Source organism: Bos taurus, chromosome 3 (assembly GCF_002263795.3).
Source record: "Bos taurus isolate L1 Dominette 01449 registration number 42190680 breed Hereford chromosome 3, ARS-UCD2.0, whole genome shotgun sequence".
NCBI classification, from domain to species: domain Eukaryota; kingdom Metazoa; phylum Chordata; class Mammalia; order Artiodactyla; family Bovidae; genus Bos; species Bos taurus.
The window spans coordinates 120,031,738-120,045,612 of NC_037330.1; the positions used below are offsets into that span (position 1 = coordinate 120,031,738).

Here is a 13,875-nt window from a genome sequence, read left to right on the forward strand (position 1 = left end):
GAGGCGGACACGCCCCCAGACTCCAGCCTGCTGGTGGGGTGTCTGTCTTTCCCTTCTGCCAGGCGCCCCCCCTCCAAGGAGCAGGGAGCCTTTGGGACTGAAGCCGGTGATAAAAGAAACGCTCACGGACTGAGGAGCTGGGAAGTCATTCTGCTTTTACGTGAGTTAACTTGTCTTAAAATTGATTTTTATTGGAGTGTAGTTGCTTCACAATGCTAACTTCTACTGCACAGCACAGTGAATCAGCTATACACACACATATATCCCCCCGAGTCAACTGGAACTTGAGGCCAACTGGAATAGCCTGTTTGTGGCCCAGCAAACATACATTATACATGCTTTAATTATTAAAGGAAAGGGCGCAGTGGGAATGTCTGTGGCTTCCCTGGCGGCTCAGCGGTAAAGAATTCACCTGCCGACACAGGAGACGCGGGTTTGATCCCTGTGTCCTGGAGATCCCACGTGCCTCGGGGCAACTAAGCCCGTGCCCCACGCCTACTGAGCCTGTGCTCTCAGGCCCGGAGCCACCGCTGCCAAGCCCGTGTGCTCTACAGCCCGTGGGCCCCGGCAAGAGAAGGCGCCGCACTCGGAAGCCCGAGCACGGCAACTAGAGAGCAGCCTGGGCAGCAACGAACGCTCAGCACAACCAAAAGTAAATGAATAAATAAAAACAGAGGGTGAGATGGCTGGAGGGTATCACCGACTCGATGGACACGAGTTTGAGCAAGCTCCGGGAGTTGGTGACAGACAGGGAGGCCTGGTGTGCTGCAGTCCATGAGTTTGCCAAGAGTCAGACACGACTGAACAACTGAACTGAAAAAACAAAGAACGTCCAAATTAAAGACAAAGGTTAAATGCTTCCCTTCCTGGCCCTTCTTTAACAATAAGACTCCCTCCCAGGTGCCGAGGACACGCTGACTCGCTATGGAGTATGTGCTGGGCTGTTTGGAAACTTGAAGGGACACAGGGCTTCCCAGGAGGCACTAGCAGTAAAGAACCTACCTGCCAACGCATGAGAAGCAGAGATGAGAGTTGGATCTCCGGGTCGGGAAGAACCCCTGGGGGAGGGCACGGCAGCCCGCTGCAGCATCCTTGCCTGGAGAATCCCGTGGACAGAGGAGCCGGGTGGGTATGAAGGGACACATCCCTGACTTGTTCGACGTTCTCTGTCCCGACGAGTTATAGAACCGCTCTGGAGCACTTCCTCCGAGTGATCTGGAAGCTCTTTCCTGGACGATAGTCTTCCGTTTGGGTTCAGTAAAACTCTCTTCTCTTCCTGTTACAGATTATCGATTGTCTTCGTGGACCCCGCGCTTCCTCAGGCTCCCGCAGAGCGTGAGTGCCTGCGGGGACCTCCCGTGCACCCTGGAGCCCTGGGCCTCCGCCTTGCCCGTTGGCCACCCATGGCTCCCCCGTGGGGCCTGGTCCAGGAGGCCACGGTCTGCCCAGGTCGGAAGACACAGAGCGCGTGACCACCAGAAATCCTGCCTGGAGTTGGCCGGTGATCCACACTGAGTCAGCAGCCTGAACTGGCTGTATTTCTAGATACTTCATACTTTTAGATAAAACGTAAATGGTGTGCAGCACACCCGTCTTGAGAGTGAACTCTCACCCATGAGACGCATGCACAGATGCAGGGCACCCATGCCTTCACCCCGGCGGGAGCGGAGCGCGCTCTCAGGAAGTCCCGTCCCTTCCAGTGGGCCCCGCCCCTGATCAGAGGCATCCTGCTTCCTGCTTTGGCTCATCGGAGGCTTGGGGACCGTCCCATGTAACCCAAGTCCTGCGTCTGCCCTGCGTCTCCACGTGGGGGCCGGCAGGGAGGTGGGCTGGTTTTGTTTCCAGTGTCAGAGTTTTGTTCCCACTTAATTCTGAAGTGGAATTCCATTTCATGGCTGAACCACAATTTCTTAATCCATCTTTCTGATAATGAACAAACATTTAGGTTTTCTTCCATTTTTTCCCCTACAATACAAATAAAGCTGCTCTCAGTAAGTTCATGTAAGTCCTTGTAGACAAATGTTTTTGGTTTTGGGGGGGTGGTAAGTAGCTAGAGAATCTTCTAAATCACAGGGCAGGACAATACTTAATTCTGTGAGGTTCTCTTGCTACTTCCCACAAGGTGGTCGTAGCATTTACGTTCCCAGGAGCATTCTAATGGCAGAAAGTGAAGAACTTAAGAACCTCTTTATAAGGGTGAAAGAGGAGAGTGAAAAAGCTGGCTTAAAGCTCATCATTCAGAAAGCTAAGATCATGACATCCAGTCCCATCACTTCATGGCAAATAGATGGACAAAAGGTGGATACAGGGGCAGATTTTTTTAGGCTCCGAAATCACTGTGGATGGTGACTGCAGCCACGAAATTAAAAGACGCTTGCTCCTTGGAAGGAAAGCTATGACAAAACTAGACAGCATATTAAAAAGCAGAGACATCATCTTGCCAACAAAGGGCCACACAGTCAAAGCTATGGTTTTTCCTGTGGTCATGTATGGATGTGAGAGTCGGAGCATCAGGAAAGCTGAGCGCCGAAGGATTGACGCTTTTGAACTGTGGTGTTGGAGAAGACTCTCGAGAGTCCCTTGGACTGCAAGGAGATCCAACCAGTCCATCCTAAAGGAGATCAGCCCTGGGTGTTCGTTGGAAGGACTGATGTTGAAGCTGAAACTCCAATACTTTGGCCACCTGATGTGAAGAGCTGACTCATTGGGAAATACCCTGATGCTGGGAAAGATTGAAGGTGGGAGGAGAAGGGGCTGACAGAGGATGAGATGGTTGGATGGCATCACCGACTCAGTGGACATGGGTTTGGGTGGACTCCGGGAGTTGGTGATGGACAGGGAGGCCTGGCGTGCTGTGGTTCATGGGGTCAGACACGACTGAGTGACTCAACAACAGTAGGAGCAAGATAGGAGACGCTTGGTGTCCACAAACGCGATGCTGTGAGGATTCCCGCAGTCTCTCCTCCTGGTGTCTGCTTCCCTCTGTGATGGGAAGCTGCATTCCCCTGATGACAGGTGATATGAGCCACATTGTCAGGAGCCTACTTATCGGTCATTCAAATGCTTTTTGTTTTTTACTGAGTTGTGAATCTTTTTCATTATTGAGTTATAATAATTCTTCACATGTTCTGAACACAAGTCCTTTGTCCTGTGATTGTTTTCCAAGTATTTCCTCCCAGGTCCTGTTATGCTGTGCTTAGTCGCTCAGTCATGTCCGACTCTTTGCGACCCCATGGACTGTATCCCCCCAGGCTCCTCTGTCCATGGAATTCTCCAGTCAAGAATACTGGAGTGGGTTGCTCTGCCCTTCTCCAGGAGATCTTCCTGACCCAGGGATCGAACCCGGAACTCCTGCATTGCAGCAGGATAGAGTCTCCTCTTGGATTGGGGGAGGATTGGGGGTGGTAGAGTCTGCCCCCAGTGAAGGAGACCCAGATTCGATCCCTGGGTTGGGAAGATCTCCTGGAGAAGGGAATGGCTACTCGCTCCAGTATTCTTGCCTGGAGAATCCCATGGACAGAGGAGCCTGGTGGGATATAGTCCATGGGGTCTCAAAGAGTCGGACACGACTGAGCAACTAACACTTCCCTTCTTTACCATCTGAGCCACCGGGGAAGCCCAGGTCCTAGCCATTTCTTGACATTGATAAGTACTTGTAGAAGTTTTAGCTCTGTGTTTTGCATTTAGGTCCAAGATCCATTTTGACGTAGCGTCTGAACGTCTGTGAGAAGTGTAAGATCTGTGACCAGATTCTTTAAAATGCTTTTTGCTCGTGGGCGTCCCTTTGCTCCAGCCCCATTTGCTGAGAGGATTGTCCTGGTGCCCTTGAACGGCCGTGTCCTTTGTCAAGATGAGCTGACTCTGTGTGTGTCCATTTCTGGGCTCTCCTGTACCCTTCCTACTTGTCTGCTCGTTCACCGGCATCACACTACCTTGACTTGTTGCGCACTTGGCAAGCGGGGTCTTCGGTCTCAGCTGCAGCGTGCAAACCCTTGGTCGTGGCATGTGGGGTCTCGTTCCCCGACCATGGATAGAACCTGGGACCCCAGCATCGGGAGGGTGTCTTAGCTGCCGGGCCACCAGGGCAGTCCCTATCCTGAGTTTTAAAAGCTAATGGGCAGTCTTGAAGCTGGGTGGTGTGAGTCCTACAAATTTGCTCTTCTTCAGTACTGTGTTGGCTCTTCTGGGCCTTTGGCCTTGACATATACATTGTGGGTTCAGGTTGTCCCTATCTGGCCGGCGCCCCAGCAGCGTTACTGGGGAGGCTGAGTCTGTGTGTATTCTAAGTAACTCCAATGGTGTCCAACTGTTTGTAAACCTGTGGACTGTAGCCTGCCAGGCTCTCCTGTCTATGAGAGGCAGGTGTACTACGGTGGGTTGCCATGCCCTCCTCCAGGGGAATTTTCCCAACCCTGGGATTGAACCCGAATCTCCTGCATTGGCAAGCGGGTTCGTCACCGAGAGCACCACCTGGCAAGCCCTCCTGAGTCTGTAGCACCAACCAGCAAAGCTCACGTCTTTGCAGAAGCGAGTCTTGCAGTCAGTGAACACAGAATGTCTATTTACTTATAACATTGACTCATCAGAATTCTGTTGTTTTCTACATCAGATCCTGAGCATATTTTGTTTAATTTTTACCTATCTTTAAAAAAAAAAAAACCTTATTTCTCTCCTATAGTACTATAAATGGTGATTTTAAAATTTCAAATTCCAGCTGTTTGTTGCTGGTACACAGGCAGGCCATTGACTTTTAGTTTTGATTCTATATTGCCCCACTTGGGGGCAACAATAAGTAGTTGCTTTAAATATCTGTGTATCCATTTCTCTAAGGCACACTTTGTCATTTCTCTGGGGTCGATGCCCAGCAGTGGGACTGGTGAGTCGTATGAAAGTGTGCTCTTAACTTTCTAAGGAAGTCCCAAACCCTTGTCCGGAGTGACCGCAGCTTTTCCAGTTTCACAAATAGTGAAGCATTCCAGTTGCTTCTTCTCACCAACACTTGATATTCTCAGGTTTTGCTTCTTGTTTTTGATTTCAGCCCTTTAAGTATGTGAGTAGTGGCACGTAGCATTTTTAAGTTGGGTTTTTTTTTTTACCTATCAGAGACTTTGGAGGATTCTTAATGTATTCTGAGACAAGTCTTGGGCCAGAGGGTTGATTGGCGAATATCCTCTCCGCATCTGCAGCTCGTCTTTTCATTTTCCTTCACAGAGCAAAAGCTTCTTCACTGTCATAAAGTTCAACCTTGCATTTCGTTCTTTGGGAACAGAGCTTTTGCTGTCATGTCCAACAACATCACGCCTGCTTTGTATCTTGAAGTTTCCTTGTAATATTATTTTCTTCTGGAAATTTTATAGATTTAGATTTTCCGTAACATTTTGAGTTACTTTTTGTACAAGGTGTTGAGTTTATGTTCATTTTAAAAGACGTGTCGGAGTCCATCTGTTCCAACATCATTTGTTGAAACGTCTATCCTTTCTTTGTTGATTGCTTTTGCATCTTGTAAACAGCATCAGCTGGTCACACTTGTGTGTGTGTGTGTGTGTGTGAGCGTGTGCATCCACTTCTGGGTTCTCGCATGTGCTGCACTGATCTGTGTGTCTGTTCCTTCACCGATATCACACCGTCCTGGACTCTGGAAAAATGGCACAGCTGATCTCTGCGGGTCAGGAATAGAGATGCAGACGCAGAGAACACATGTGCGGACATGGGGCAGGCGGGAAGTGGAGTGTGCGACGAACCGAGAGATCAGGACTGACGCACACACCACCAGGCGTAAAACAGACAGCTGGCGGGGAGCTCAGCTCGGTGCTCAGCGAGGCCCTAGAAGGACAGGACGGTGCGGTGCAGCCCAGGGAGCTCAGCTCGGTGCTCAGCGAGGCCCTAGAAGGACAGGACGGTGCGGTGCAGCCCAGGGAGCTCAGCTCGGTGCTCAGCGAGGCCCTAGAAGGACAGGACGGTGCGGTGCAGCCCAGGGAGCTCAGCTCGGTGCTCAGCGAGGCCCTAGAAGGACAGGACGGTGCGGTGCAGCCCAGGGAGCTCAGCTTGGTGGTCAGCGAGGCCCTAGAAGGACAGGATGGTGGGCATGGGCTGCGGGCAGGCCCAACAGGGAGGGTGTGTGTGTGCATGTGGCTGATTCACTCTGCTGTACAGCAGAAACACAGCATCGTAAAGCAACCAAACTCCAATTTAAAGAAAGACCACACTGTCCTAACCCCTGTAGTTTCCTGGGTCAAAATGGATATTGCGACTTTTCTAACTTTATTTTTCTGTGCCAAATTTGCTTTAGCTATTCCAGCACCTTTACTTTTCACGTAACTTTTAGAATCAGGTGGTTGATATCTACAGGAATTTTGATTGAGACCATGTTGAATTTAAAAGTCAATTTGGGGAGAGATGACATCTTAATAAATATTGAACCTTCTAATTATGAATATAACTCTTCATTTCACTTAGGTCTTTATCTCATCGGTGTTTTATTATAGGTTTGGCATATTGATTTTGCATGTATTTTGTTAGATTTATACACATATAGTTATTTTTGCTACTGCTATAAATGCTTGCTTAGTCGCTCAGTTGTGTCTGACTCTCTGCGCCCCCATGGACTGTAGCCCGCCAGGCTCCCTGTCCATGGGATTCTGCAGGCAAGAACACTGGAGAGTGTAACCGTTTCCTTCTTCAGGGTATCTTCCCGACCCAGGAATCTGCATTGCAGGCGGATTCTTTACCATCTGAGCCACCAGGGAAGCCGCCAATACAAACGGTACAATTTTTTAAAGTTTCAAGAGTTTATTGCTAGTATATAAAAATAAAATTTGTGTTTGTAATTCTGTAGCTTGTAATAATATATAATGGAAAAGAATCTGAAAAAGAATATACGTATATGTGTGTATCATATACATATATGCATATGTAACAGCGTCACATTGGTGACCACCTGAAACGTAGTGAACTGCACTTTAATGAAACATAAGTGAAATGAGTGTTTGTATACTGATGTTGCACTCTGCAGCCCTGGTTAGCTCAGGCGTTAATTACAGCAGATTTGTGGTATATTCCTTTAGGACTTCTGCCTTGCGTGCCGTTCTTCTCTCCTGATCTGTGCACCTGCTCTCTCCTCATTCGCCTTACTGCCCTGCTTAGGAGCTCCATTACCTTGTTGAATCGGGTGATGAGAGAGGGCGTCCTTGTCTTGTGCCCAGTCTAAAGCGTTAGGTCTTCATTTTTTGCTGTTAAGTACGATGCTAGCTTGGGCTTCCCAGGTGGCGCTAGCGGTAAAGAACCCTCTCGCCAGTGCAGGAGACATGAGACTTAGGTGTGATCCCTGGGTCGGGAGGATGCCCTGGAGGAGGGCATGGCAACCCACTCGAGTACTCTTGCCTGGAGAATCCCATGGACACAGGAGCCTGGCGGGCTACAGTCCATGGGGTCACAGAGAGTCGGACACGACTGAAGTGACTGAGCACTCACACACACGATGTCAGCTATACATTTAGTGCAGACACGCTTTTCCACGTTAAGAAGTTATCTTCTATTTCAAGTTTTGATGAGCAACGAGTATTGGATTTTCATCAAATGCTTTTTCTGCGTCTATAGAGATGATAATGTGATTTCTCCTTTGTTAGCTTAAGTGAATTAGAATGATTAGCTCTTGAGCTGAGCTTGCATTCCCAGCATAAACCCAACTAGGCCATGGGGTCCTAGCCTTTCTATGTACCCCAACATTCAACTTGGTGAAATGTAGTGTGTGTCGTGTGCTGCGTCGCTTCAGTCGTGTCTGACTCTCTGTGACCCCACGGGCTGTAGCCCGCCGGGCTCCTCTGTCCATGGGATCCTCCAGGCAAGAATACTCGGGCGAGTTGCCGTGCCCTCAGTGAAATGTTACTGAGGGTATTTGTTTCTATGTTGAAGGAGGACACTGGTCTATGGTTTCACGGAATGTCTTTGTCCAGTTTTAGTATAAGGTAACACTGACCACGTGAAAGGACTTGAAGTTGCCTGGGCGTGAGGCTGGTGCAGGGCTGGCGTGCCCGAGGGCACCTGGAGCTGCTGAGACAGCTGCAGCCAGTGCTGAGGGAAGCGGGCAGATGCTCCCGTGACAAACACCACCTCGCACCTCCCACTCCTCAGGGCTCTCTCCCCTCTCCGCCTGGCCGCTGGGAGGCGCGTGCTGTCTCCAGACACTGCTGGACAGCTGGCCCTGCAGCTATAAGGCCCCAGCAAACAGACCGACGCACGAGTAAAGCCAAGAGGGGACCCTCGGGTCTGGTGTTGCATAAAGAGCCGTTTTATTTCTTAACTGGACAGAGCTTAAGTGCACACACGGGACAGGAGCCAAGAGCCTAACACTCGGGTTCAGAACATCAGGGGCTAATCGGTACATCGGGATGGCGGTCGCGGTGCAGGGGCCACACGAGCACGTATGTACAGGCCACGGGGGCTCGGGGGGCGGCCGGCTGCGGGGGGGCCGGGTCGGTCCCGGGGATGAAGGGGGGGGCCTCTGGGGTCTCCGCGCTGGGGGGAGCTGACAGGGACCGGAGTGGCAGCCTCGTGCGCGCTGGAACTTCAGTGGCGTTCAGGGACCCTCCTTGGGTGTCTCGCCTCATCCGGCCCAGAGGCGCCGAGGGGGATCAGGACTGATGGGAGGTCGCCGCAGTCACCCTGCCGTGTGTGTGTGTGTGTGTGTGCGCGTGCACGCGCATTGTCAGAGAACAAAACGCTGGCTTCTTATGAACAGTCACTCAGAGCACAGAGGCCTTGAAGCGGACAGTCTCTCAACACCTGCCTCTGGCCCCCAGCCCGGTCACCGGGGCCCAGACTCTCCCTCCCGGGGCTCCGCCCAGGGCCGCCGAGGAAGGCGTGCCCCCTCCCTGGAGGGGCAGCGGGGCCGCCCCCAAACTCACGGCAGCTGCAGCCCGAGCAGCCTCAAGCGCCAAAACAAAACTTGTCCGAGAGAGGTGGCTTCCGACATCGTTCCCTCCCCTCGGGGACACAGCTCAACCCCACACCTGACCTCCCAGCCTGCACCCACCCCTGGGGACCCCCGGGGCCTCCAGACTGGCCCCCATGTCACAGACGGGATGGGGTCTCGGACCGCCTCTGCTGGCTCCCATGGCATCCGGCCCAGAAGAGCGGCCTTCCCGACCGACGCGCAGAGTTCTCAGGCCCAGGCTGAGAGGAGGCGGTGACGGGCAGGGGACACCCTGACCGCCAAGCTCCCACTGGGACGGCAGGAGGCCAGGATGCAGTGGCCGTGGGGGCCCCCATGGCTGTGGGGGCCCCGGATGCAGGTGAGTGCCTCAGGCCCGCTCCGCGGGGCAGGGGCTCTGCAGGCTGGCTGGCCCCAGGCACCCTGCCCCCAGACAGGGCCTTGGACCCTGACGAGGCCGCGGCCTCAGGCTGGCTGACCTGAGGGGCTATGGCCCGGGCCCTGCGCCCCAGTCTCCCCGCAGGACAGCGGGGCGCTCAGGACTGACCCCTAGAACTCACCCGTGCATCCTCCCCTGCCCACGACCTCGGCTCAGTGATGGTTCCGGAGCAGCCGTCAGCCTGCTCTCTGCATGGCCTCCAGGGACCCCGGAGGGGCTCAGGCTCCCGGTTTCTGGACGGCGTTCGGTCCTAGTCTAGACCCTCAACCTCTGCCACCTGCTCTGGGTGCCACGGAGTGGACGGGCCGTGTGCTATGGCTGCTCTGCCCTGAGCTGAAGAGGGGCTGGCCGTGTCTCTGGGAGGAGGAAGAGCTCCTCGAAGACCCTGGGCCGGTACGTTTCCCGACCAGACCCTCAGCCCGGGCAACCCTGCGCGGTCCTGGGCGACCCTCGGGCACAGAGTCTGAAGAGGGGACGAGACAGGTATTGTCACAAGAGGCCAGAACCAGACCCGGCGACACCCTCGGACACACGAAAAGGCGCCTGGAAGACGGGTGACCCAGCGCTGGCACTGGCCACCCGCACCGGCCGACTGGAGTCTCCCCACCGGGACCCCTGAACACTCCTCTCCCGGTAAAAGAGGGGTCCACGGCTTCCTCCCCTTGGCAGCCTGGGGCTCACCCCGCGTCTCGCCCCTGCCCACGCTGCCCACAGCCCCTCGCTGCCCGGACCACTCGTAGACCCAGCCCCGCCCCCGGCTGGCCTGGACACCGGGCACCACCCTGACCCTCTCACCCCAGACTGGGCGCCTGGGCTCCCCCCGCCTGCTCCCAGGGGCGCGCGGCCAGCGTCCCCGACAGTCACGGCTCAGGGGCTGCCGTCCGGGTGAGACACGCGCCCTGCTGGAAGGGACGCACCTGCACTGCTCAGCCTTCAGGCGTCACACCCCCGACACACACGCGCACGCACACACACACGGGCCCGGGGCCAGGCCGGCCCTGCGTGCGTGCGGACCGGCCTCAGCTCCGGCCGGGGCCGTGCATTCCCGTGGCTCCCGGGGGGACGCCCCGACCCATCTGTCCCCAAGAGGCTTGGGAGGTGTGTGGGAACAAGGGCGCGGGTCCGTCTGAATCCTACAGGTCTACGTGAAGGCATTAGAAATAAATACTTATAAATAGAACACAGTCTGATCGTTAACGTCTGAGGGGACTGTCTCAACATCACTAACTAGTGTGTGTTAATTATAAGTCTATGCTTAAAAAAATATGAGAACGGCGGCGACGCCCGTGACCCCTGCCCCCCGCCTTTCTGGCGCCTCCCAGCTCCTCCCACCCGGGGCGCCTCCTGCAGAAAGAACGACACGCGTGGCCTCTGCTGGCACAGGTCGTGTGGCAGGTCCCCGGCAGGGCGGGCGTCCCAGGAGGCGGGCGGGGCTGGGCGGCGCTGACAGATGGCGATGACGAAGACGGGAGGCGGGGCCGGGCTTGCGGGGGGCTGGGCTCAGACCCGCATCTGGGCAGACCTCCTTCTGGACAGCTTGGACCTGCGGGCCAAGAGGAGCGGTGGTCAGGGGGCCATGGGCGCCCGCAGGCTGGTGTGAGGGGCATTGCGGGCACACCCCTGCCTCCCCAACCGCCCGGGAGACAGTACCCTCTGCCTCCTGCCCCTGGGACCCGGTGGGAGCAGCCCTCGCCCCCGCCCCGCCCCCACAGCCTCCTTTAAAGCATCGCCCGCTGGGCCCGGCAGTCCCGACATAGAGGCCACCTCCCGCCGGCCGACTGCGGGCTCTGGAGGCCTCGGGGACCCTCTGTGGGCGGCCATACCGGATGGTCCCGGCCAGCAGGGGGTTGAAGGCGTACAGCCAGTCGTGCATGTCCTTGTCACTGCTGGCCTGCAGCAAGATGCCCCGGTGCTCCGTGCACACCGCGAACGTGTTGGGGGTCTGCAGAGGGAGCCGCTGTGAGGGCCAGGCCTCCCGTTCAGCCTGGGGCGGCCGCGGCTCCGGGGGGTCGGGAAGGAGACCCGCGGGAGGGTCAGGGCCGTCCTGACCTCCCGTCCAGACGCCTCTGCAGGCGGGATACCCTGCGCCTCTCGTCCCGTGGCCATGCCCCAGGCGGACTTGTCACTGCTCCGCATCCCCAGGGTCCCCTCCCTGGGCCCCCGGCTCAGCTGTGTGCTCGGGGCTGTTAATCCCGCCTCTTCTCTCAAGCCTGAGCCCTCGGCGGGGTGGGCGTTGGGGGTCAGGCTGAGCTCACACCCCCCACCTTGAGGAACCCCGGGCCCCAGCCGGGAGGACTCAGAGCTCCTCACACACAGGCCCAGGCTGCCGCCTGCTCGGAGAGGACCTGGGGGAAAGCCGGGGGGCAGGAGGCTGCCCTCCTGGGCCCAGTGCCCTGCTGGGCCTGCAGGGCTCCCGACACCCTCTGTGGGTGTCTCTGGAAGACGCACCGTGTCGTCAGCCATCTGGGGCATCCTTGGCACCAATGCTCGACCCACCCCTCACTGCTGGTCATCACCAGGACGGCGCGCCTCACGGGTGGGCAGAGGGACCCCGGAACGCGAGAGGCTGAGCCCGACACCCCCACCCGTGACATCCACTCACACTGCTTCGGCCGAGCGGTGAGGGGACGCGGCCCTCGGCGGGCTGGGCCCGGCTCCCGCCCTCCCCGCCAGCCCGCGGCCGTGGCGCACCTTGAGCATCGCCTGCTGGTCCTCGCTGTACTCCACCTGGGCGGTGGACAGGTTGAGCACGAAGCGCTCCACGGCGTCCTTGTCGTGGTTGTACATGTAGGCGTAGGGCCGCCGCACCACCACGAAGCGCTTGGCCCAGCCGGCCGTGTGCGGCTCCAGGAAGTGCAGGTAGCCCTTCTTGGAGACGATGGGGCTGCGGGGCGGGACGCGTCAAAACCGCCTCTCCAAGGCCTCCCACCGGCAACACCCCCACTTCCGCAGCCTCCCACTGGGCACAGCCCCCCGAGCCCCTGCCACAGCCTCCCACTGGCCCTGCCCGGTCCGCGGCCTCCCACCGGGCCCGCATGTCCAGGCTCTGGGCCACCGTCCTGTCCTCTATATCAGCTCCTTTTCCACCCCTGCCCTAGGTTTGGCTGGGGCTTGGTCTCCTGATTACAGCACAGAGCTGCCCCTGCCCCACATAGGGTGGAGTGGGGTGGGGTGGTGGGGTGGGGGGAGTCTGTTTGCCCCCAGCACTGCCCCAGGTCGGGGGGTGGTCTCCTGACTGCCTGCACTGCCCCAGGTCGGGGGGTGGTCTCCTGACTGCCTGCACTGCCCCAGGTCGGGGGGTGGTCTCCTGACTGCCTGCACTGCCCCAGGTCGGGGGGTGGTCTCCTGACTGCCTGCACCGCCTCAGGTCAGGGGGTGGTCTCCTGACCCCCAGCACTGCCCAGGTCGGGGCGGCTGCCGTCCCTGCCGAGGCAGAGCTGGGGTCCTCAGGAGCCGGCTGGGCAGGGCCCTCACACACCTGACACGGATTTCCTGGATGTCAGGCACCAGCAGGCGCTGGGGCTCCTTGTCGGCTTCCGCTGCCCGGGCAGGGGAGGGGAGCTTCTTGGCATCTACCTCGGGCAGGGGCTCAGGCTCCGGGCTGGCGGGCCGGGAGCAGGGCTGTGGGGTCCTGGGGAAGCAGAATGAAGCCACTGCAGCGCCAGGGGCACCTGGAGGGCCCGGGAACCTCGGCCAGGCTCCCTGGGGGCCAGCGTCACCCCCGGGACCGCCGGGGCACTCACCGGGGTCCACCTGCCGCCGGCTTCTTCAGGGACGCCCTGGCCCCCCACCCCCACCCCGAGAGAGCAGCTCTGCATCTCATCTCTAAAGTTGGACTGAGGCTGACTCGTCTTCCTCAGGGACCATCTGCCTGGAGGGAGCGGGTGGTCCGCGGCCCGGCCAGAGGGGCCGACGTGCTGGCCGACACGGCCTGTCTCAGGATGGGGCCCAGAGGGCTTCACACCTTTCTCAGTCAGAGAAAAAAGACCCCAAGGAGCTACAAGATCTGGGGGTCAGACGCGAGTGGTGGCAGCGGGGGCCCCACATCAGCAGAAGTCAGTGGACCCAAAGGCCCCGGGCCTCTGCTTTGCCACCGCTTCTCCCACTGTTCCATTTGCCACTGGGAAGGGCTTTCATTGAGCGTTTTGACCTGTTCCCAGCCTCATGGAAGAGCGTATTTTAAATTTATGCTTTAGCAGAAAGTGGCCCGGGAAAGGCAGCGTGAGCCCTGCCCCGCTGCGTGGCCACCCCCAGACGCCGGCACCTCAAGCCGGCCTGCCCCCGCCATCCAGCCCCCGCCCCCGCCCCCCGCCGGCCGCAGTGCGCTCCTGCAGGCCGGCCAGCACCTACCTCAGGTCGGTGGCCCCATACCGGCCCTCGACCAGGGAGGGGCAGGTAGAGGAGGGAGTGAGCGTGGCGGCCCCCAGCGGGGACATGGACGGGTCCCGCAGCAGGGTGACCGACATCTCAGAGAGCTGCAGAGGAGATGGCGTTCTCTGAGCCAGCG

The 13,875-nt window shown here is 57.5% G+C and overlaps 1 protein-coding gene and 1 long non-coding RNA gene across 24 annotated transcripts in view; one reads left to right on the forward strand and one right to left on the reverse strand.

Moving 5' to 3' along the window:
- The first annotated feature begins 74 nt into the window (after positions 1–74).
- On the forward strand, positions 75–1,369 carry LOC132344961 (uncharacterized). Its single transcript, XR_009494053.1, has 3 exons — positions 75–160; positions 901–1,125; positions 1,286–1,369. It is a non-coding gene; the product is annotated as an uncharacterized lncRNA (long non-coding RNA).
- Positions 1,370–8,264: 6,895 nt separating this feature from the next.
- Positions 8,265–13,875, reverse strand: part of KIF1A (kinesin family member 1A) — an 87,805-nt gene continuing 82,194 nt past the window's right edge. For all 23 annotated transcript variants that reach the window (XM_005205062.5, XM_005205061.5, XM_059885307.1 and 20 more), the window contains 5 exons: positions 13,719–13,843; positions 12,847–12,999; positions 12,060–12,252; positions 11,192–11,310; positions 8,265–10,911 (listed from right to left, as the gene is read on the reverse strand). In XM_005205062.5, coding sequence (XP_005205119.1) covers positions 10,869–10,911; positions 11,192–11,310; positions 12,060–12,252; positions 12,847–12,999; positions 13,719–13,843 — 633 coding nt within the window. In that variant the 3' untranslated portion in view covers positions 8,265–10,868. The remainder of the gene's footprint in view (positions 10,912–11,191; positions 11,311–12,059; positions 12,253–12,846; positions 13,000–13,718; positions 13,844–13,875) is intronic.